The sequence below is a fragment of the Calypte anna genome, chromosome 1, assembly GCF_003957555.1.
Source record: "Calypte anna isolate BGI_N300 chromosome 1, bCalAnn1_v1.p, whole genome shotgun sequence".
Taxonomy (NCBI): Eukaryota; Metazoa; Chordata; class Aves; order Apodiformes; family Trochilidae; genus Calypte; species Calypte anna.
The window spans coordinates 19996541-20020508 of record NC_044244.1 but is presented as its reverse complement, the minus strand read 5'-3'; the positions used below and the strand labels follow the sequence as shown (position 1 = coordinate 20020508).

The 23968-nt window shown below is 37.9% G+C and overlaps 1 protein-coding gene across 2 annotated transcripts in view; it reads left to right on the top strand.

Annotated features, from left to right (window-relative positions):
* Positions 1–21569, top strand: part of MAPK11 (mitogen-activated protein kinase 11) — a 30627-nt gene extending 9058 nt beyond the window's left edge. The window contains exons 2-12 of one of the 2 annotated variants that reach the window (XM_030469064.1): positions 4560–4689; positions 5631–5689; positions 6794–6905; positions 9263–9292; positions 9429–9476; positions 11864–11978; positions 12101–12172; positions 13763–13842; positions 15273–15351; positions 16709–16882; positions 20066–21569. In XM_030469064.1, the coding sequence (XP_030324924.1) occupies positions 4560–4689; positions 5631–5689; positions 6794–6905; positions 9263–9292; positions 9429–9476; positions 11864–11978; positions 12101–12172; positions 13763–13842; positions 15273–15351; positions 16709–16882; positions 20066–20139 (973 nt within the window). In that variant the 3' untranslated portion in view covers positions 20140–21569. The remainder of the gene's footprint in view (positions 1–4559; positions 4690–5630; positions 5690–6793; positions 6906–9262; positions 9293–9428; positions 9477–11863; positions 11979–12100; positions 12173–13762; positions 13843–15272; positions 15352–16708; positions 16883–20065) is intronic. The other variant, XM_030469065.1, reaches the window with a different exon arrangement.
* The last annotated feature ends 2399 nt before the right edge of the window (positions 21570–23968 follow it).

The following is a 23968-nucleotide window of genomic DNA, read 5'->3' as shown; positions in this document are numbered from 1 at the left end:
AAGCATTAGGAAGTTGAGGAGCCAGGTGTAGTCCAAGCAGACCAGTTGATCCCAGGAGTTCTTCCTGCACTGGATATTGGAGTGTTCTAAACAGGACATGAGTTGGCTCCATGCATGGTTTGTTAGATTGGGCTCCCACGAGCAGCCCCTTCAGGTGTTGAAGCAAATTTGATCCTAAAGGCTCAGTTGCCATAGCTGAGTAGGGTGCTTCTAATCCTGAAAGCCCTGAAGGGTGTAGGCAGGCTGCACACATGAATGGCTTGTCTGTCCAGTATAACAGCTCAGCAACCACAGAGGAGATACTGTCCTTGAGTACTAAGGAAATATCTGTATGTACAGCCAGGTTCATAAATATCAGCTACTAAAATGTCATTCCCCATCACAAGTTGTAAGCATGAAGCATCCCATGCTTTTTGCCTCCTGAGTTTTTGGGCTTCCTTGGCTTCCTATGTTCAAACTTTTCTCTGAAACCTTAAGAACTGGGAAAAAGTGCATATAAATAGGGTTTCATATTTAATCTAGTGAAACTTCAATAGAATTATTAAGTATAGGAGTTGACAAAACTGAGAAGGTAGGTCTAATTTAAGCAATGATTGAAAATCACACTAAGCAAAAGTTTCTAATCTGTGTTAAAATGAGGCCATCCTTGTAAGCAGGATAATGAATTTTTATCCTTGATCTTGGAAAGGACAGACAGCAGAAAATGTGTCATAACTGCAGAGAGTTCTGGGTCAAGAATGATCATGTCTGAAAAAGCTATTGCTGAAATTGTTACTGAACTGTTTCTTGAAAAAAAAAATTGTTTCTTTTAAAACTGTGGTAGAAACTCTGAAGTGATGTTTCCATACACTACTGAGAGATGAGCTTATTGCTCTGTGATAATGGAAGAAATACTCACGGACAATATGCAATTAAAAAGTCACTTGTTTTCCCTGCCTACATCAAATTAAATGTTACCAGTAAAGAATAGATTAGATGTGGGAGTTGATATCCCCTTACAAGTGTCAAAGTTTATGTCCATGGTACTATTCTGCCCAGCTACATGAAGTAACACAATAATCAGAGGTAAGATGCTTCAGAAAAAGTAGTTTCAAAGAAAATCAAGGGGCAGGAGCTGAACCATTAGAAGGATGGTTTGTTTCCAGGTGTGTATAAGCCAGGTATAAATAAAAGTAGTTCATCAGAGCTGAAGCCCATGCTTCAAAGCACGCACAACAGCAGAAAATAACACCACAAAAGAAAAAGGTGTTGAAAATTGTTGGCAGTTGTTTATGAGGGAATGCAAACACCTGGATACTGGCAGAGAAGCCTTCTCCAGTCTAGATTTTGAGGTGGGGAGGATGTGAGCTGAGTGTTAGGTAGAATAAGGGAAGGTGAAGGCCCCCAACCCTTTTCTTATTTGATAATAAATCTAGTTGACAGCATGTTGGGTTTATTGAGGTTTGGGGGTTTTTTGTTGGTTTTGTTTTTAAGAAGCTGTTTTGACTCATTTTATTCAGGGGATTCTCCCAGGCCCCCAAGGAAAGGTTTGCAGGTGCCAAGCAGCAGTGAGCCCACAGAGTAACCGTGACTGGGAATAGAGTCATCCTGTCCAGGGACTCGTCTGGAAACTGACTACTCTCAGAGAGATCATGCAGAAGGGAAGGGATTTCATACTTGGGATGAGGCATTCAGGGGACAACCCAGATTTCAGCTGTGATGATATAATAGCAGGAGGGGGAGAAAGAGTCTAAAATAAGAGGCGTAAGTGTACTTGGGAAGGAATGCAGGCAATGGCCTGCCACTTGCAAAGTGGAATCACAGACACAAATCATCTTTTCATCTCACAAATGAGAGTTCAAACAATGGAAAATCTGTATTTTTGAATGCTTCACTTTTAATAACTTGAATTATAATGATGGTAGAACAGGCAAGGAAAGAGCCTGAAGGCATTAGCACCAATTGTCATTGCATACAGCTTCTTGGCTGCAGAGGAACTCATTTAAACCAAGTCACTCCCTGACCTGTGCAACTTCAATTAGTGATTTCCCATTGGAGTTCCCAGGACTCAAGTTGCCATTTGTTTCCTCCTACTGGTTTTTTTTGGTTGTTTTTTTTTTTTCCTTTCTCTCCTTATGTACTTCCATCCTGCTTCTAAAAAGCTGCTGTCATAAGAATTACTGAAGTTAAAAAAACAGTGCTTTATACTATCTGAAAGCTTTGCTGCTTTAAGTCATATGGAGGATAAAAAGCAATCCATCTTAAAGATCAGCTGGTTTTAAACCATTGAAACCCACATTTGACCTTAGAATCAGGAGGAGAGGGATGTTTATTGTGATAACTGGATTTAAAACCTAATTCCTCCTAGTCTTGTATAATGTGCACAGTATTTCACAAACTGGTACAAGCATGAGTGGGAAGGCTCGTGACTTACCAGAAGAGCTGAAATGTTAAACACAGACTGCTGTTTTGGGCAATGTTGTTTATTTATCTGGATAAATATTTCCTTTTACACTGGAAAAAAAAAAAAAAAGGTGGAAAGGACGTGGAGTATATGTATTTGTGAGACTTGGCAGTCTTCTCCAGTGGCTTTGTTGGCCAGGATTACACAAAATGCAATTATATCTAATCTTTGTTACATTAACAACTAAGCTTCAGCTTCCTTTTTATTTCTTCAGATATATTTGTACAACCTTCATGTTGTCCCAGTGGCCAGTCATGTGAGATTTACGATACCTCTTCTGTCAGTTCTTCTCAACTGTTCATTCCCTGAGCTACTGCATGTATTTGAGCAGCGTGGCATCCTCATGGCCTGAATAACTGTGTCTCTACCCTACTGTCAGAACAAGTATCTCTCTTGTATCCCTTCCACTCTTCAGAGTGGTGATGCCAGTCTTCACCTTCTCCCTGTGCTTGGTGTCTTCTGCTCAGGGAATGCCATTCTCAGGTGCTCAGCAAAGCCACAATCCTCTAGACCTTTTAAAACTTCCCTGAAGATCCAGTTCTGAGATGCTTGCAAGTAATCTGCTTATCTCTTTTATTTATCTCATGAGCAACTCAGTTCTTCCATGGTGCCTGCAAGAAGTTTCATTACTTCCTCTTACTCTGTTTCTATAAAACAAAATTGTTGGTTGGTTGTGCCCTGCATTGGCCTTTACAGAGGCTGGGTACATGCTAAGGTAACTGGATAACTAGGATAACTAAGATAACTGGGTTACTACCATCTTTTGGATGACACTCTTCTTCCTGCCTGTTGCTTGTATCCTTTGTTGCTTCTTGTTAGAAACACCACCTTGTTGTCCAGCTGCCTGCAAATAAAGAGGCTTTGATCTTCATCTGGCTTTTCATTACTTCAGCAGCATCAAATATGTGTAGGAGTACACCTATTTGGGGCTAATTATAGGCTTGTGTATTAATTTGGGAGTTACTCCAGGCACAATCAATGTTTCTTTTCCCTAGGAGGTATCTCTTGCCATGATTTGCAGGAGTGCTGAAAACACTGTTCATAAGGAGCTAGCAGATTTGGTGTGACTGTTGTGATTGTACTCTGTGCATTTTTCATGCTATCTGAATTTCAATGTTTGTAACACCAGAAAAGTTCTGTAAGATGAATGTGTGAAGGTTCTTGACTTGCTAATGCTCCCTAGCAAGCACAGGTAGTTAATCCACACTAAACAGAGAATTTCAAGGTACTTTAATTGACCACAATTTTAACTTAATGGAAAAGAGTATTTTAAGAATTATTTTTTTCTTCACAAGAGAAGGTAGCAAACGGCATCGTTTCATAATTGTACTGTATAATTTCATGAAGTAATGCATTACAGGGACCTTTTTCTTTTCCTGTGCTGTGTAACAGGCAATATTTACTTGTGGCTTTGTGTGCTTGTCATGTCTTACTAATGCGCAAAAATCAGTGGGTCTGCCTCTTATACAAATGGTGACATGTGTGACATGTATTTAGTGTCTTCATCAGAGGGGCATCTCCATCTGTGTGAAGTTAAGCAGACACTCATGTCAGCAGGATCTGCAGGTTCAAGTGTGTCACCTGGTCACTTGTTACCAGCATTTTCAAAGGAAACTATGGTCTTGGCTATGTCAACATCCTAATTTGATTCTAGTTTTGTGGTATTATCATCTTGCAAGCTAATGGTCACATAGGTAATTAACAGTGCTAGACATGATGGCAGCATTCCTGATTGTTAGTAAAGACTTGAGCTTGTTCAGTAAAGCCCAGAGCATCAATCCCAAGGTTCCTCACAAGCCTTACCTTGGAGCTGGAGGCTGGAGCTGCACCCATGGAGAAAATTCTCTGGTTACTTTTCCTGCCATAAGGGGAAGGGTTACCTGGGGATGAGTCCTGAACATTATCGTAAGTGTTGGTAATTTGCTAGATGGAGAGCAAGGGAATTGTCTTTAAATCTTCAGGGTTACTGTTGACTGTCTCTGCCAGTTACAGTCCCTGAAAGAGAAGGTGAAAGAGGGCAAAGGAAGGATTAAGAGCCTCCAAGAGAGCAGTGGCCTAGCTGAGAGCTTTGAAGTAGAACATGCCTTCAACGTGGACTTTTTTTTTTTTCTTCTAGTTCAGCGTATGATACAAAAACAAGACAGAAGGTGGCAGTAAAAAAGCTTTCAAGGCCTTTTCAATCACTTATTCACGCGAGGAGGACCTACCGAGAGCTTAGGTTGCTTAAGCACATGAAGCATGAGAACGTAAGTGGAGTCTTGTGTTCTTTACCTTCGGATTTTTATGTCAAAATTAGCAAAATAGGTTTAATTTCAGTTAGGTACAATCCTTTTTAAAAAGGATATGCAGCTTTGTGGCTACCCAAGACGATGCATGGACCTACCTGTGTCATGTAGCAAAGTCACTTTCAGTAAAAGTGACTTTTTGTTGAAAGTGATTTGTTGAAGTGATTTTTTGTTGAAAAATTTTATTTCATCTTGAAGATGCAGCTAATGAAATCCAAACCAGCTGGTTCTACTTCTCCTAACTCAAGTAGTAAGTGTTCTGCTCACTTCTCTTGGATGTTCTTGAAACATCAGTCTGGGGGGAAAAAACCTCACACCTGCTTTTGCTGAATTTGAATTCCATTGGGAAATTAAGGGCAGATATTCTTACTGAAATTCACAACAGTGTAATATCTAGGTGAAAGATAGAACTTCAGGACCCAAATGATTGACTACTGTCCTACGTTTATGTGGCAAACAGTTGATTTCCATGGGACTGTCTACCTGCATTAAAGTAACTTGATGAATTGAAGCCTGAATAAAACATAGTGGATTGAAGAATATCCTGGCAAAAGGGTGCTAAAAAAGTTAAGTGGCAGCAGAATAAGATAATTCATGAAATGGTATGTAGTCTTAAGTATAGCAAATGGATAAGCCATGCATCAGCTTTTGGATAATGAGGTAGCTTTTCTTGCCTTTATTTCTGGTTTTCTAAAGCCTTGTTGTAATTACTTTTTGTAATTAATATAATTTTCTGTTGGTCATGGAGATAGTTGAGGCTATCTGAAGTGCTAGTTGCAATAAGTTTTCCTGATGACCATATATTTTTCTAAGTTTCATCCCCAAAACAGTAAGCCCTGTCAATAATTACATGTTGCTTTACGGATTGCTAAAACTAAAATGTCAATTCCCTCATCTTTCAGGTTATAGGATTGTTAGATGTTTTTACACCTGCGACATCAATAGAAAATTTTAATGAAGTGTAAGTAAAAATTTTAAATCATTCTGACTATTTTGTGAATTAGTGAATTAGCACTCTTGTTTTAGAAAGGAAGCATAACATTTTCTAATAGACTTGCAACCACAGTTGGCTTTGTGTGAAGAAGCCCAATTAATCATTTTGTAATTTGTCCACAAAAGAGGATGCATGAGGGGTGTAATTTTTGTACTTTTTTACTATAATTAATAATAATATAGAGATGTGGTAATGCTGCATAAATGCCAGTAAACCTAAAACTTCCTCAATTCAATTATGTGTTAGCTGCAGCTTATTTTTTCACAGTTGGGATTGATGAGATATTTCAGGAATGCAGGAAAGTATTCTGTTGGCTGAGATAAGCTAAATTTAGGCTAGATTCCTGACTAACATAGGACTAGGTGTATTTTGGTGTTACTCAAACATACAATTTATGCTGAGCTCCCCTTGGTTTACAGAGTGTATAATAACTTAAATAAACAATTTAGCAGAAAAAATAGTAAGTAATATTTTTTTATCTCTGTGGAAATTAGTGGTCAAATTCCTTTGACTCTGGAGGGAAATTACACAAATGAGAACTGGGTATAGTACTTTTGTGCCAGCACTGCTTTTGGAAAAGAGTCAACATTTCTGCAAAAGTTATCAAAAAAATAAACAAAACCCCAAATCCCAGTGGGGGCAGGCAGGGAAGTTGCACAAAACACTCTTCATTTCACCAATCCAATGTTAATCTGCATCATCAGATACTCTGGAGCCTTGCAGGTACTGTAGTTCCAGTGCCTCAGGCTCCCACTTTGATGTTGGGTGAGGCTTCCTATGTGTCCCAAAATATGATCTGTTCTCTCCTCACTGAACTATGGCAGCATGTCATGGAAAAATTAGAGATAAAAGCTTTTGAAGTACCATAATGGGTTTTATTAGTCATTATATTAAGTCTCATAGCTGTTATTCCATTACTAAAGCTCATAGCTGATTTAAAGGACATAAACTGTGTGTTAGTAACAAATGGAAAAGGAATCTACATGGGAGTGTGTAGTTACTCTTTACATGTACATTCTGCCATTCTTAAATGAGGTTTGTTTCTTTGTTTTCTCCTTTTTATTTTCACAGGTATCTTGTGACAAATTTAATGGGTGCTGACCTGAATAACATTGTGAAATGCCAGAAGTTAACAGATGACCATATACAGTTTCTTATCTATCAGTTACTTCGAGGTCTTAAGGTACTGGCTGAATGCAGGAGTTCCAGAGTCAGCAACCAAAATGCTGTAGGAATGGCTGGCTCATTGCAGGGACAGCACTTACAGACTTTTTTTTTTAATGTTTGAAGAGTGTGAAGATAGCAGAAATTATTTCAGAAATTATCAGATCAATTTTCTAACCAGAAATAAAACCCCAAGCCTGCTAATGTTACATGTGCTATACATGTGAATACTCTCCTGAAACATGAACTTCAGATCAGTCTCTATTTAAGTTATTGAAGGGGAATCACTGGCTATATAGTGTCTCAATGAACATGTTCTGCAGCACATGGTGTGTGTTTTAGACACTTCACCTCTCGCAAGGAGGTGGTGATAAAACTTCTGAAGTATGTGAAATTGATAAAGAACAACATGGCAAGTAACTCACATTTGTACTTTGAAAGACATGTGCCAGTCTGAAAAAGTAGTATTATATAGGTAGTCTACACAGCCCTCACATAGGTGGAGAAATTGCACTTATCCTAGCAATATACAGTGTTGCACAGTCACCTAGGTTCTATTCTGCCTGTTGTAAAGCCACTGTTTCTTTTAGCCCTGTCAGTTACAATTTATACAATTAGGTAACAGCCAGTCAGCAATTAAGTTGTAGCAAAGTTTTCTTCTGAAAAAATGGAAATGTATCGATTTGCTGACATTAAACATACAGGTGTCTGTAAACAGGCAAAAATTTAGAAAATGCTTCCCATTTCTAGGTAATAAGCATATTCTTGGAGTAGTTTTGATTTTCCCTGGTATAAACAAAAAGAAAAGAGAGGTGAGCTGCTTTAGTAGCTAACTTAACAACAACTGATATTTTAGACATGGAAAATAATTGCCTGTTGGAAAGTAAGCCATGGTAATACTGACTTGGAAATATACTTATTACATGATTTTCAGCAAGTCACCTGGTGCCTGAGACAGTAATTCTTATTCAGACATGCAGGTTCTGTCGATTTAAGTGCAGGTCTGAGTGAATAAAAATTACAGAACTGAGTTCTTAATTGCTTTGTCTCATTTACTTAAGTTAATAGCTTAGTTAGGAAGATTCTGGAGTTAATTATCCAGCATGTGGTTTTGAATATAAGACTATATTTTATCACAGCTAAATAATGGTAAAAGTTGTGGCCTAAAGTGAATATTAATTTTAGAAATGCATTCAGGTGCTTTTCTGACTCTGTTTTAAAAGAAAGGGGTTGATGGTTGCTCATCTCCTCTGGAATTGAAATTCTCATGTCTCAGTAGTCAGAGAACCTTTGATCATGTGTATCTCCTGGCTGACATCTATGCTGGTGTCATTACAAGGTGTGTTTGCACACCTGGGTGAGCTAAGGGCTGACTGGTGGGTGTGCTCAGCAGCTCAGCAGAGGCTTTGTGCCCTGCAGATTCTGTGGGGCTGAGTTGTCCAGCAAGCCCCTGAGCTGGCTCTGCTTGGTGGCACCAAGAGGAGCCCTGGTCTCAGCAGAGCAGGGACGCAGCTCACTCTATTGCAAGTGGTGGTTTGGTTCTTCATTCATTGTGAGGAGAGCTCAGGGGTGGCCCTGTCCTGCTGACAGAGGGTGTAGGTTTGGCACAAGAAGAATGCCCTGCTGTTTTCTTTGGGTTTTCCCAGCTGATATACAGGGTTTGGTGTAATCTCTGCTCCTAGAAAAGAAGGCAAATTCACCTTTAGAGGTAAGAAGGCTTTAGCAAAAGTCTTGCTGATCCTGGTCAGTAAGATCATAGATAAACGGGCTGTTAGTCCTAACAAATGAGCAGTGCATAGAGTAAGCGTTTCTCAGTTTGTGAGTTTTAATGTTTTATGTAAAATAGCAGAGACCAAAGAGCCATTGAAATACAGATTCTGGTCCCTGCTTTGGAAGTGGAGCTGAGTCAGTGCTGTGTTTTAGGTGGGTATTTGATCACTAATCTGTCCCAGATTGTGAGCAGCTGTCACCCACATTCCATGTTCACAGTACAGGAAGGTGACTTCCATCAACTGGGAGTCAACCATACTGCTGCCTAGGCCCCTGCCTTTGCTGAGCCAACCAGAATGGACAGCCAGATAAGACTGGGATAAATTCCAAATTGCTAAGAGACTTTTGACAGAAAAATCACTGCAAGGGCTACATTTTATGGTACAATATAGTCTTCATGTTTACCTTCCTTGAAATATTAAGTTCTGGGTAAACAAAACAAGGTTTTGATGTTCGTCATATTTCTGTTTCATCTGAAAATGCAGTGTGACATAAGTCTGTTCTATAAATAAACCCATCAGTCTCAGAAGCAAAAAGATAAGTGACTTGCACTTTCCTTTAGCTCTAGCTTCATACCTTACCTTTTTTTTCCTTCTTGTTTCACAGTATATTCACTCAGCTGGAATCATCCACCGGGTGAGTTCACTTACTGCTTTAATAAAAATGAACAAAGCATGTCCCTCTGTGTATCAAATGGTTTACTAAGGCATAGTTATAATGCACTTTGAAAGGTTAAAATTGTACTTGACTGACTCTCTCTGTTCTACTGTAGGACCTGAAGCCCAGTAACCTCGCCGTAAACGAAGACTGTGAATTGAGGGTAGGTTGTAATGAAGAATGTTACCAATGCTCTCCAGATGACAGTCTTCTGAGAAATCAGCTACCATTTTTATTTCTGACTCCATTAATTTAAACTGTCTGCAACTGTTGCTCCCCTGGCATAGGAAGTCCATGAATATGTGTTTTCTCTCCAATGTTAATTTAGTATGAACACAAGTAAATGGCAAAATGTTCATCCCAGGTTCCTTGCAGATGGTATATAGGCTAATAATTTGGCCCATGAGTGAGCACTTAACTGAATATATCCTGAGAGACTGACTGGTGAAACTTACCTGCATCCGACTTGCTTAGATGAAAACTTGTAACAACTTTCATTTTTATATCTACAGAATACACACACTCATTTAAATAATATATGAAAATGATACCAGTGTTACCAATTACATTCCCAGTTACAAACAGTAAAAAAAAAAAAAAAAAAAATTAAAAAAAGCCTGTACTTCTCAAATGCAATTTTAATGTACATGTCTGTATAACTACATATCCTTGTGTATCTGTGTGATAGTGTTACATAGTAAGCATGAGACTCTGGAGAAGGAAAAGATGCCTTTTAGCTTTCTGAGCCTCTAAGCTTAAGAATGTGAAGTTGAGCATTTCTCCATGGTAGCTAGAAACATCCTTCTCCCTATGATTGAGACTCTGATGTAATCACTTTATTCCATCTGTAAAGGATTTAAGAAAAGATTCCAAATATTAAGAGGTCAGCAAAAAATCACAACCGTGAATAAGAGCAGTGCAGTTAATTTCTCACACTAATCCAGACCCATGGTGAGAAACTGTCGTTCCTCTTTGGTTTAGTGACACTTGCAGATCAGCAATTTTCATTATTATCCCTTTCATGTTTTCATGCATATATGTTCAGCATCTGTGAGATTCTGTGGGTCATCTGGGTCTGATCATCCACTCTAAAGTGTGTGCTTTTATTGGAAGGGAGACTTTTAATCTTTTTTTTTTTTTTTTTTTTTTTTTTTGGCTATTATGGTATTTGTGCACATCTTTGCCTAGTATTTGTTACACTGCTGTTTGCTTTGTTTGTATTTATAGCTTTACTTCTTCTGATACCAGATTATTTTCTGATAGAACAAACTACTGGATATTTCCAGGTACAAACAAAAAGGAAACAGAGGCAAAAGGAAGGAAAACTTGTATGTGTACACATTTGAGAGAAGGGATCAGCTAATAAAGAAAAATGTTGCCTAAACCCTTATAAAAATAAGGGCATTAGTGTTCAAGTTTCAACCCATTATTCATGCCTTGTTTACATCATGCTATTATTTTCACTTATTTTAGAAATAAATAATGCTTTTAAAGTATATTGAAGTCAATAGTTTAATGTGTTATTTCTATCTGATTATTTTTTCTTAGGTTTTTTTATCTTTAAATTGGATTATAACTGAGGAAATTTTGAATGATGCTCTTACAATTTTCTTACTCCCAGTGAGAAGGATTAGCCATCAGCTTAATAAATAATCCTGAATTACATTACAGGAGGCTGACACTGATCTTAATTCACATTTCTATTTGATGACATGCTAACTATCTCAGATATCTGACAGCAATAAACACTGAGGCTCAGATGGTGCTTTTCCACAACAGTTTCTCTTTGAGTTAGAAACACCTTTTAGTTCCACAATTAGTGGGGGACAGACTAATCAAAAAACAGAAAGCAAGTAAATGAGCAGGAAAAATTTAATTGAAATAACTTCCTGTCAATGTAAACTTAGCAAGTGAGAGCATATGGAGGGGAGCATTTTGCCATCGAGCCCTCTGAGTACTCAAACAGAGCTCCTTTGTTGTGTCCATGGGGGAGTTCTACCAAAAACAGATGGTGTGTGATTTAAATCTACCTTGTTATTCAGGGTATACACTTCTATCACAGCAGCATGAAAACCATGCCTGACTTGGGTAAATGTTACCTGTGCATAACCATGGTTAGGTAGACATGAGAGAGGAACAACAGAAATTCTGCAGATTCGTGGTAAGCTCTTGTGGACATGAAATGTTTAAATGGTTAGTGGCACTTCCCTTTGTCAAACATTATACTCAAGCATTCCCAGTTGAAGGTGTTTCGTTTTTTATAGCAACAGAGCTTATTTTTAGCAAGTTAATGTCAGCAGATAATTGAACTTAGGGCAACATGTAAAGTTTGCCTTCGAGGACAAAATGCTGGGCTCATTGCAGTGGAAGTGCCTCTATGCAGACCTGGGGGCTGCAGGGATGCAGCAGAGAGAGCAGAAGAGCTTGTCCACAGAGTGTTGCTGGTTTATTTTGCTGCTGCTGCTGGACTTGCACTGTTGGATAAACTCAGAAATAAGTAACAGGGAAATGTAACAAAAGGGCTTTATTAAATTCTTTTTTATTTTGTAGATTTTAGACTTTGGTTTAGCTCGACAAACTGATGATGAAATGACTGGATATGTTGCAACAAGATGGTACAGAGCTCCAGAAATTATGTTAAACTGGATGCACTACAATCAGACAGGTAAACTGTGGAGATTTAACTTTGCTTCAGATGGATATGGTGCTAGTCTTAAACCAGGAGGCAACTCTGTTTCAAGATCTCTTTGATTCATCATATGTATTTCTCTTCCTGTTTTTTGGCAGTTGACATCTGGTCCGTTGGATGCATCATGGCAGAACTATTGAAAGGGAAGGCCCTATTTCCAGGGAATGACTGTATCCTTAACATAAAATATAAAATGCAGCTATAAAAATACTTCGAGCCTTTTTTTTTTCCCTAATGGTTTGAGTGTTTCTATGAAAATGTTTTTTGAGGTAACAAACTTCTAAACAATTTTCCTTTCAGTTTCATGTACATGACAGCTAAATATGAGACCCACTGTTAGGAAAAAAACTGTAACAGATGTTCCTCAACAAGCATAAGTTACATTTGCTCTTTGTTGTATATCTGTATTTAAATAATAACCTACTTACCACAGAGCAGATTTCTTCCATGTGTGTGTCTTACTGAGAGAAACTGAGTGAAGGCAAATTTTATATCTGCTAATGCAATTTTAAACAATGGAATTGTTTTTAAGATGGAAGTTCCTAAAATGCAAATAAATTAACTTTTAAATAATAAGTGAATTAATAGGAATATTGCATCCTGTTATTAAAAAATAAAATAAAAAATTAAAAACCAGCAGCTCCAGTAATGCCACAGGAACAACAAAGCCCTGTTTTCTACAGTGCTGTGCTGTGGTCCCTGATGGAGCATCACAGATTTCCATTGTTGTTTCCTGTGCTGGCAGGAGAAAAAGAGCCATTGCTGAGGAAAGCAGTAAAATAATAATTAAAAAAAAACAGAGTAGAAACAGATAATGAGGAATGAGGAAACAACTGCACTGGAGGAGAAACGCTTTTAGTATGAGGAACAAAGACACATTCTTCTATACTGAATATTGACATTACTTGCTACTTTGAACCTCCCCAAAAAGCAAACACTTCTGCTAAAACTAAGCCATTGCCAGGTGCAAAGCAACATGACATTAGAACTGCCTGCAAAACTGTTAAGAGAGCTGAAAGACCAAGACTCCCCACAGAGCCTTCTATTGAGCTCAGCATTGTTAAGGCTCCATTGTAACCACAGGCATTGTCCAGATGTTCATCATCTGGATGATGACTGCTTCAGATTACATGATGCATGGTATCTAGAAAAATCAATGCTATTTTTCCAGAAATAGGATATTTTTTGCTATTATAAAATATTGTCTACAATTATGTGATTATATCCATTGAAATAAAGCTTTAAAATGACCTTCAGTCTTGAAGGGAAAAGGAATATACCTTGCAGGTCATATATGACAAAAAAAAAGCCCCCAAAATTTTAATTTTTTAATCTTGAGAGTGATATTAAGCAGATTTTCAAACCTCCTAAATGAGAATTTTGCTTTTACCAGCCTTCAGATTAGTAATCTAGCCCTCTGTGCTGTAATAGGCTGTTCTTCAGAAATCCTCGGATGAATGTAACATAAATGTGCTTTTAACACTAAGCTTAAGAATATTTTAAAGTGCTAGGACAGAGAAGCAATATTTTGCATGAGCAGTTCTCATATACAGCCACACCTGTCAAAGATTCACATAGTACAAATACAGAATTCACATACAAATAGAGATACCTGGGACTAGGTATGAGTTGGTGTCTTTCCATACACATGAAATTTTCTTGCTGAATAGTTTCAAATGTCTTAACCAGCTGCATGAAAGCTCATTAAGTGTTTAAACCCAGATGAACCCTCTGCTGTTTATTTCCCTGAAATACTGCAGATATTGATCAACTAAAGAGAATTATGGAAGTTGTGGGCACACCCAGTTCTGAACTTCTGAAGAAGATATCATCAGAACATGTGAGTTCACACCTTCATTTGGTTACCTGACTTTCTATCATTCTGTTCTCTAATTGGTATCATGTGGCACTGGTTGGGTTACAGAGACTCTAATTTGAAAATGGGCAAACACATCAGAGTGATATCTAGGGGTTTATTTTTGTTTGGTTGGGGTTTTTGCTAGAGTCACTAAACCAATAGTTTTTAGAGGTATCCAAATCCCTTAACTTTCAGCTGGATTAATTTTTATACATGTTCTCATGTACTCAGTTTTTTACTGGAGATTTGCAGTTGGTCCTTATGATCTTTTATTTTACTGCTATACTTATAACCAAAAAATTCAAACTGATGCTCAGGTCAGAGCATTATATTGTTAGTAAAACTGATTCTCTTTAATTTTTGTGAAGTTTTGTTGGTGTAGGGAACAGGATCTGTTCCCCCAGCATGGCTGTAGGATGGCACATATGTCAGAATATTTTATACTCACTTAGTGATGCACTGTGAGATGGTCAGTCCTGAAGGCAGTTCCACAGTTCTCAATCCCATATCTCATATGAAGCCATGGAACTCCTCAGTGTGTTCCTTGCTGTCTTCAGCAGGCCATGGAAACTTAGCCTTCTGCAGATAGTTTTCTCCTAACAGGACTGCAACGTGTGCAGAGATGTCCCCATAACTCAAACATGTTTTTAAGGTAATAAGGTTTGTTCAAAACCATCCGGGTTTTCTATGGATTTGAGGCCAGCCATTTGCCTCCTCTTTAACTGTTCCATTTCAGAATTCCCTGTTTTGGCCAATCCCAGCCCTTAGGACTAGCACTCAACCTCTTCTCTTGCTGATAACATTTACCTATCTACCTCAGCCCAGAAATTGACAGCTCACATAATGTCAGGCTCCATGCTGACACTTTGGGTCCATAGGAGCAACCCTTTCCTACCTGAGTTGGGTGAGCCTTTCACAACTGTGGTGACAAGGCAACCTATAAAATCTGTTTAACATCTGAAGCTTGGGAGCATCAGGATTTGTTCTTTTGTTAGTGAATCTACTGTTTAGTGGGGGAGAGAGAGGAGAGAAGGATGCAGAATGGATTATACCCCTTCACCGAGAGTAACTGAAAGGTGATTTAGGTTGTAATTTCTGGTTGAATGTTACTTGCTTGTGTTCCCTGGGGATATACTGCAATGAACCAGTAAGTGTTGGTGAACACACAAGTGAGAACACATAACCCTTGAGGAAATCTACCTGTTTAAAACTCTCTGGCTTATTGTCCAATACACTGGAGTGACTGCTTAAAATTAAGTCATACATTATGGTTTTATATAAAGGTTTCGTATGTATAAGATACATAACAAATATTGCACTTTTTTTTTTTTTTTTTTTTTAGAGTTGATATGATTACTATTGGGCAAAATTTAACCTCTGTAAATGTGGTATATATAATGATTTATTCCTAGGCAAGAAAGTACATTGAATCTCTTCCACATATGCCTCAGCAGGATTTGAAAGCAGTATTCCGTGGTGCAAATCCATTAGGTAAGAAAGTCAGACCTATATAGTCCAAAACTTTGATATAAGAACTCATACCTTCCTTTGCCATACAATCCTATATAATAGTGATCAGATTCATGAGAAGAGTATTGCTCAACCATTCTTCCTGAGACTGTTTTCCCTTCATGAAGCCAGTGCCTTTTGTCACTGGTGGAGATTACAGGAACCTGCTAAAGGAAAACAATTTGTGGATTAAAAGCAAAGGCCAGTCATATATAGCAGGAATACATAAAAATGTCACGGGGTGTAGAGCAGAGACATCACTTCTAGCTCAGGAAGGCCATGAGCTGTAAATTGCTGGCAAGAAGAATATATCAGGAAGTATAGCTGTTTGAATGACCCTTTTGAGTATTATTTCTCAGGAATGTATTAGCCATTGTTGGACACAGGATACTGGACTAGACAGACCTGATCCTGCACAATTGTTTTTATGTCTAACCAATTGGTTCTGCCTGTGCAAAAGAGATGTTTCTGTGAACCATTACTTTTGACGTGGCAAATGAGACATTTGAGTCGCTGGAGTCTTGATACAGTGAATATTAATACAGTGCCTGGTCAGTTCCATTGAATGCATATTAAAACAGTGTATATAGGGAACTATTAAATGGTTTGAATTATTTCTGTGTATTAAAAGAATTTTTTTTTTACAGATAAAAATAGTTGTGAATGCTTTTATAAAAAATTTGATTTATTTGCATAAGGTACATGAAAGCATGCTACATACTAATGTCATAAAGGCAAATTAATGATAATGCTTATATGACAGCACTAAAATTAATTTTAATATCATATTTTAGGTAGTTACAATAAACTTTCCATATAGATCAAATTTCAGCCTTACAGATCTTTCTCAGTTCTAATACTCTGCAACTGTCAACTTCAAACCTATTTTCTCTGTACTGAATCCTGTAAAGTTGCTTTGCAGTTTCATCTGATGCTTTCATTGGTGCAGCTAATCACAATTTTAAACTACTTGAATTTGCACTGATCAGAACCAAGTTAAGCACATGATGCACAGCTTGTGACATTTACCTTTTATGCACACAGAGCTTTTTCCAGAATAAAGGCCTTGGATGTCTGAAGAGTAGAATCAGATACCAAGTAGGTTGTAAGGAACCTGTGTGCACACTGTAAGCAGACTGGAAGCTTCCTTCAGTCTGAACATTGTACTTACAGTGTAAAATCTTCAAAACTTGTTTGGTATATTGCCTAAATTTTGAGGGTTTGCCAAAAACTTTAATGGTGTTTAAGGTGACTGAGAATAGATTGTGTGTAACCAGTTGCCTTTTTAATTCTAGATGGACTCTTCTGGCTTTGAAACACGTTTCTCTTTTTCCCTTAGCTGTAGATCTTCTTGAGAAGATGCTTATACTAGACAGTGATAAAAGAATTACTGCCTCAGAAGCACTGGCACATCCATACTTTGTACAGTACCATGACCCAGATGATGAGCCTGAAGCTGAGCTGTATGATGAGTCAATAGAGAATAAGGAGCGAACCATAGAAGAATGGAAAGGTATCAGAACTGCATGCAGTGGTAACACACACAGCAGAAGAAACCTGACTTACATAATAGTTTTCCTCTGTTTCAAACCAGAGCAGTTTGAACTCTTAAGCCATAGGGAAACAAGATAAGGCCACATGTGTGCTTGTGGTAGTGGAGATGTGGAAAAGGTTGTGTTTCCTCTCTGTATTTTGCTCTTTTTCCCCATTCTGTCTTCCCCTCACTACATTCCCTATAGCAGGTTTAACTAAAAGGTGATGTGAGTTACCAGGTAACCACACATTCTCTCTTACTTTTAGTTTTCTAGGTCAGATCCTCAGCTGAAGTACCTATCCAGTGACAAGTGATGCTAGTTGGGTTTCTGATCTAGCTTTGCTCAGAACCAAAAATGTGTATTTGGATAACCATTTTTTATATAGCCAAGTAATTGGGCTCAATAGATAAACCATGCTGCTGGTCTTGTTTGAGATGAGAATTGATTTTAATTTGGAGTGACATCCCAAAGCCCATTCTTGCAAAATACTGCAAAAAAATTTTTTTATTAGTTAATTCCATGCTTGCATCATGATGGCATTGCACTACAGTACCACGGAAATAACATGGCTAAACGTTTAGGTTGCAAGCATTCTGAAAAGTACAGGCCATTGTCTGTGAGAACATAACTACCCTAAAAGTTCCTAACTAGACATTTTACATTGAGACTAAAGATTCCAGAAGATTAATTGTTCCTGTTTATCATTACTTTTTTTTCCTTGGCATAAGTTTAAATATGTGTTCTATAAAATAAATGTTCTTCTGTTTCTATTTGCATATTCTGTAAGTTTTACTCCAGAAAGGTTTCACAAAAATATGTTAGCATAGTGGGTAAGTTTATGATGAAAAGCATTGACCTCTCATGTCTTACTCATGCCCTTTCACTTTTGCCATGTTTTCTGGTGGGCACTGCAGGGGAGACAAGCAGGCTGGCTACAGCAAATACATCTTAAAGAAAGATTAGGAGCAGGGCCATGGGGCTCTCTACAATAAAGCAATCTCCTAGAGCCCTGACAGGGGTTTTCTGTATAAACAAGGGGGACTGACTGGTATTGCTTCTTCTTTACACATTCTCTCTGCTGCAAAACCTGGCAGCATGCAGCACCACTCATACATCTTGCTGATTGAGAAGCATGCTCAATTTGCTGCTGTACTTAGCAGTGGATCTTCTCTGCTACTTTTTCCAGTTTAATGATTTCTGACTCATGAAGCTGATTTCTCTGTGTTTCTGATGAAACTTTGATGAAATTATGTTAGGAACAATCTTAGCTTAATGCTTCCTGAACTGAAATGAGGACATGGAGGTGAATTCTCTAGGAATGTCATTATCATTTTTATACATCACTGTCCGTGCTGGAACTACAGGTCAAATTCCTTCTGTATACAGGCAGGGGCAAAGGCCTGAGACAAAAATCTCAAAACTGACACACAACATGCAGCTCTTCCTCCTGGCCATATTTTTACCTTGAGGAATAAAACTTTTAGTTTTCAAGTATAGTATGTGCCACATTAAAGTAAGATGAAATGAAAGTCACCATTGACATAAAATGTTTTTGTTGTTGATGAAATATCATCCCAGTTTCTCAAGTTGTTAATGGCATATATCCCCTCTTTATCTATTCAAACTGAAAATCAGTGGCACTTGATCCTGAGAGAAACTGAACACCAAAGTAAAATGTGATTTCAGGCAGTGTCTTACACGTGTACTTAGAGATTCCTTGGCTTCCACTGTGCACTGATAAGGCTTGCAGCCCAAGCCTGTAGATTTCTTTCTGACATGTTTAATCAGTTACAAAAGGTTTCAGAATTTTAGAGGTCAAGGGTATGCCAGTCAGAGCTGAATGCCATGTGCTCTGTCTCTCAGCTGCTGCTCTGGTATGTGTCTCAGCTTAACATCAGGACTCTCAGCTGAGAAAATCAGGTTAAGGAGCTTCATAAATTCACAGCCAGTAGGAATGATTTCCAGTACAGTACCAGGCATCCAATATCTGAGGACAGCAGCTTCCCCAGAGCTCAGGCAGGACCACTCTAACCCCTGCTTGGCTGCCTTTAACCAGAGGTTACTTAATAGCCACAGGTCAATCACTGAGTGAGTCACCTAACAAACCCTTCCACCTCAGGGGTTCTGCACACAGAATTCCTTTTGGAAAAACCTTTCACTGAAGCTGGCACACAGGTCACTGTACACCATACTGCACCATAGCACAACCAGAATGTATGCAAGATTCACACTGAAGATTTTTACATACTTTTTAAAGAAGTGCAAGGTCCACTTGCAATTGAAGCATCTGTCTTGGAGAGATATATTTAATTAATAGGCACAAGCTTTAATATGATGGAAACATTTGTGTTTGGAAAACAGATCCTAAAACCATTTCCACAAAAATCCATTTTTGTCTATATATATATGTGTTAACAGGATTTTGTCCTTAAAATACAAAATCTAACTGGAGAAGATACAGAGGAAGTAGACACTGGCAGCATATTCTGTTATCATGGAAGTCATGGTTTGAATGACATGATTGTCAGCATGAAAGCTAAAGGGCTATTCCTAAAGCAGGGTAAAATAGCAAGGAATCCATGTTCCTAGTAAGCCTTTCTTGTTGAAAATAGAACTGTAACATGCTTCTCAGATGAAAGAACATTCTTTTCAGAGGACCTTAAAATTAAGTGATTTACAGCAAAATATATTTAGAAAAACCAAAACCTAGATTCCAAGGCATTAGCCCAGAACAGTGAGTGATTTATATTGAGGGCAATTGACTTGGGAGATGATGGTAAGTTAAATGTGTACATTTTAAAACCTGTTTGGATGCTTTTAAAGATTCCATTTTCCATTACATTTTGTCTTTTATTACATCATTTTGGCAGGTCATCTGACAGCATAATTGATGTTTCCATTTCAGGGCCTGTGTGTTTTAGTAATTAGCTGAAGGGGATGGACATGTTGTACAATAACAGTATTTGTGATTCTTAGTTTGTAATCTGAGGTTAAAAGAAGGATTCCTGGTGAATGCAGTCTAAATTTGGATCTGGAATCTAAAAAGCCTGGTAATACAAACTACAAGTCACTTACATCCATAGAACTGTTTTGCCTGTAATATTTTTCTTTTGAAGAGAATTCACCTAATTCTTCTCTCTCCTTCACTCTCTCTTCTACAGAACTCACCTACGAAGAAGTGATTAGCTTTAAGCCCCCTGACTTAAAAATGGATAGCCTGGAGATAGAACAATGAATACAGGCAGCTCTGGTTTGCTTTGGTGCACTCTGAAGACTGTTAAAATATAACCATACAATTTAACCTATGGTCAGATGTAGATATTACTATCCAAAGATATTGGAGAAGATGTGGAAAAACAGATGCATTATACAGAAGCCAGATATTGTCGTTTTGGGGTGGGTTGGTTTTTTTTTTTTGCCTTGCAATATGAATGTATTCCCAGCTCACAAAGGGTGATAAACAACTGCTTCATCATGACAAAATTATGCACTGAGTTACGGTTGAGCTGTGTGTTCTGCATGTTTCATTTTATCAGTTGTACTGCCAAAATAAAGGTGACGTTTTAAATTAATTTTAAAATTGTACATTTAAAGCATGAATGTATAGAAACATAAACATAGAAGTCCATACAAGCAATCAGATTTTTTCCTGGCATTTTATCTGTCCATTTTCCTATTATTTATAGTTAGTGCCTTTATGAAGAGAGGATGTTTTAGTGAGATAGACAGAATATGCATATGTAGTCATATGTGTGGTGGTCTTACAAATTTACTGGATGTCTCTCAAGCAACCCTAACACCAGTTGAAAGTCAGTAAAAATAAATCTTTGTCCTCTGTTGCCATCCAAGTGTCTGTTCTCATTATTTTCCCCATGTATATGTTTTTTATCAGCACAGTGCCGGTTTGTGAGACCAGTTTAATTCCTGTTGGTATTCCTAACCGTGCCATCTGAGGAGTGCTGGCAAATTTGCCTGAGTTTACAGGAAGGTGCCCTGGAGGCACTTCAGCCCATCTCTTAGTCTCCTGCAAACTTCAGCAAAGGCTGTGACAGGTGGCAGTGCAGGAGTACTCAGTTAAGTTCACAGCTTTGAATGCAATGTTCCTCATTGTCTTTATTTTCTGTCACATAATCCGTGGGAAAATAATCTAATACTTACCATTGGAAGAGATGAGAAAACAAGAAGATTTAAGAATTCGTTTGTGAAAAACAAACTATCCATCTCATCAGAGTTTCCTTTTAAGCAAAACTGTAAAGGTTTTCCAGCTCTGAAAGCTGAAAAAATAAGTAATAGATTTCAGGATACACCAGATACTAACGTTTCTTAAGTAATCAAATTTGTCTGATTTCCCCACTGAAGGCATAATACTGAAACTGGAATATTCTTTGGCATGAGGCCTCTTGTGGTGTACTGGCTGTGTCTTTCTAAATACTTGTGATTCACAGTTGGCTCAGTGTTGCTGATTTTTGTGTCTCGTCCCTCTGTCAGTCTCATTTTGGAGGTGGCTTTCTATAATATTTTGGGTTTCTGCAACTTTTGTCATTAAGATGTAAGTTGTACAGCTATTACATGAGGTAATTAATTCTATTAAATGCATTTACTTACCTCCCCCTGTATCTTTTCTATGTAAAAAGAAATGCTTTTTCTTAATAAACAGATTTTTTTAAAAATCAAGTCCAAGAACATTTTTTTTTCAGAGATACTTGATACAGCACTGTTTGTCATCTTCCAGAAACAGAAATAAGCATTCCATCTAGAAAACCTGTTCCTTATTTGCAAACTGAGTGGTGAGCTGTTGTTGATAGTGTTGGCCAGTTGTCTGATACTTCCATCCAGTGGAATACAGCCACATGTATCCAACTTTCTGCAAGGCACATTAATCTGAAAGGAAATGTCTGTGTGGATGCCTTTTGCGAGTCCTCTACGTGTTGTCTGGTGGTCATGACTTGGGCTTCCTGCAAAGCTGGATGAGGCCTGTACTGGTCATGCAACAACTGAATTTCATGCCGGCTGAAACAGGTGAAAAGGCTGTAAATCCTTAAATTACTTGCCTGAGTACATAAGGAAAATACTCACTTAGTCATGTCTTACATATATTTTTTTCATTTGTTTGTTTATGCATTAACAGAAAAAATAGCTCAGTGGTTTTATTTTCTCTGTAAGCTGATCATAAGCAGCTCTGCAGCTCTGTTCCACCTGGAAGGGCAAGGATGAAGAGATTTCTTAAGAACCTTCTGCATCCATTAATTAATTTAGTGTGATATTTGCCCCATCATTTGTTTAATCTGGTTTCCTGGCTATGAATGTAGTTGTCGCCAAATGTAAAATTCTGTGGCAGACAAACAGACATTTTGCTCTTGCCATAGCTCTGTTACTTGAGGTAGAAAGATAGTTTTATATTCTTTCCAATTTTTATATTGTTTCTTCTGGCAACTCTGAATCTTCCTCTGAATACTTCCTTTTACAATGAGTTTTTTTCTATGAAATAAATTATGTAAGAATAATACAGTCATAGCCACATTATGCTAATCAGAGGCAACAGTAATGGGTTACAAAAGCTCAGCTATTTTTAATGAAATACTGTCAAAACTCATAAGTCATTAATTTTAATGTCAAGAAAAACTAGGGAGAGAGACTTTTTTTTTTTTCCCTAGATTTGCAAAATGAAAGTCATTTCTTAGACCTCAAAAGCCAGTAATTCAAGTCTTATTCTAGAGCAGGTAACCAACTCCCTTGCTGTAATCCAATGAGATAACTTCATCAGTTTACAGCAGCAGGACAGGGTAATTGGGACCCCACTGGGACAGAGGTAGAATTAGAATTAGCACACTAACAATTGTTATCATTTGAACACAGGTGGAAAAAAGCATTTGTCAACCAAAGCAAACAGGCAAATGGAGATAAACATTGAGGACTGAGGGCTTTGTCAGGCTTGGTGAACCTTTATGGTTAAAGAGTATATAAATATAAAAGGATTTTATTTTATAAAAAAAATTGTTTACTAAACATTTCTTAAATGAAGGTATTGTTTACATGGCCCAATTTGCAAAACTTGCAGTCACAAAGCCTGCTTAAAAACCACTCTTAGGGTCATTATTACAATTGTAGGTCCTCTACACATGGCTTGTAGGTTTGAGGAGAGCACTGTAGGTTTCAGGCTGCACTGAATTAGGGTGCTCATCATCTCTGACCACCTGCAAAGCACAGAAGGGATGCTCAGAGGATCATGTCTGGGTAATTCTAGTAGAGGAGGCAGCTTAGGCTTCCACTGGAGGAGAACACAGCTCTCCAAGGGCTTTCTCTGGTTAATTGCTGTTATTGTTAACAATTTACTTCTAATCAGAATTTACCTAATTTCAGCTTTCAGTCACAAAAACTTGTTATCACTCCACCTACTGCACTGAACTAACTTCTAGTATCTATTATCTCTATAATCAATGTTAAGTGCAAGCCAAGTCTAATAATGTTATCATCACTGGAAGCAAAACCCTTGCAAAAGGAAAAAGAAGATTTTTGCATACAACTCAATCTTTTGACACGCATAAGTATACACTACACTTCTTTTAAAATTTGCAGCTTTACTTTTTAAGCTCTCTACCTCCTCAGCACTGAAGCCCAGCAGCAGGAAATTGATATGCCACAGCCAAAGCAGAAATAAAGACAAAGTTAAGAAATCTATAATTTACAATGTGCTAACAGAAAGAAAAAACAAGGATGGTTTAGAAGAAAAGCACGGCACTGGAAAGTATCACATGCTCTAATACACAGGATTCTCTCCTTGTAGAACATAAAGGTATCTATAGAAGTAGGAAACAGCAGGGTTCCTAATAACTTTGAGGGAAAATTTGGAAATTATAGGGGGAAAAATAATAGGAAATTAGGTAATCAACACTGATATACAGAAAATATACCATGCACCAATAGGTCATGAGCCATTAATTAGGCAGCATTGTTGCAGAATTCCCGTTAGTGCTCTTGGTGTAGTTTTGATGTGGTGCAAAAGATGAAAGCAAGAGGGAAGAAGGTCAGCATGACACAGCTAGTACACACTAGGGACAGGAGGG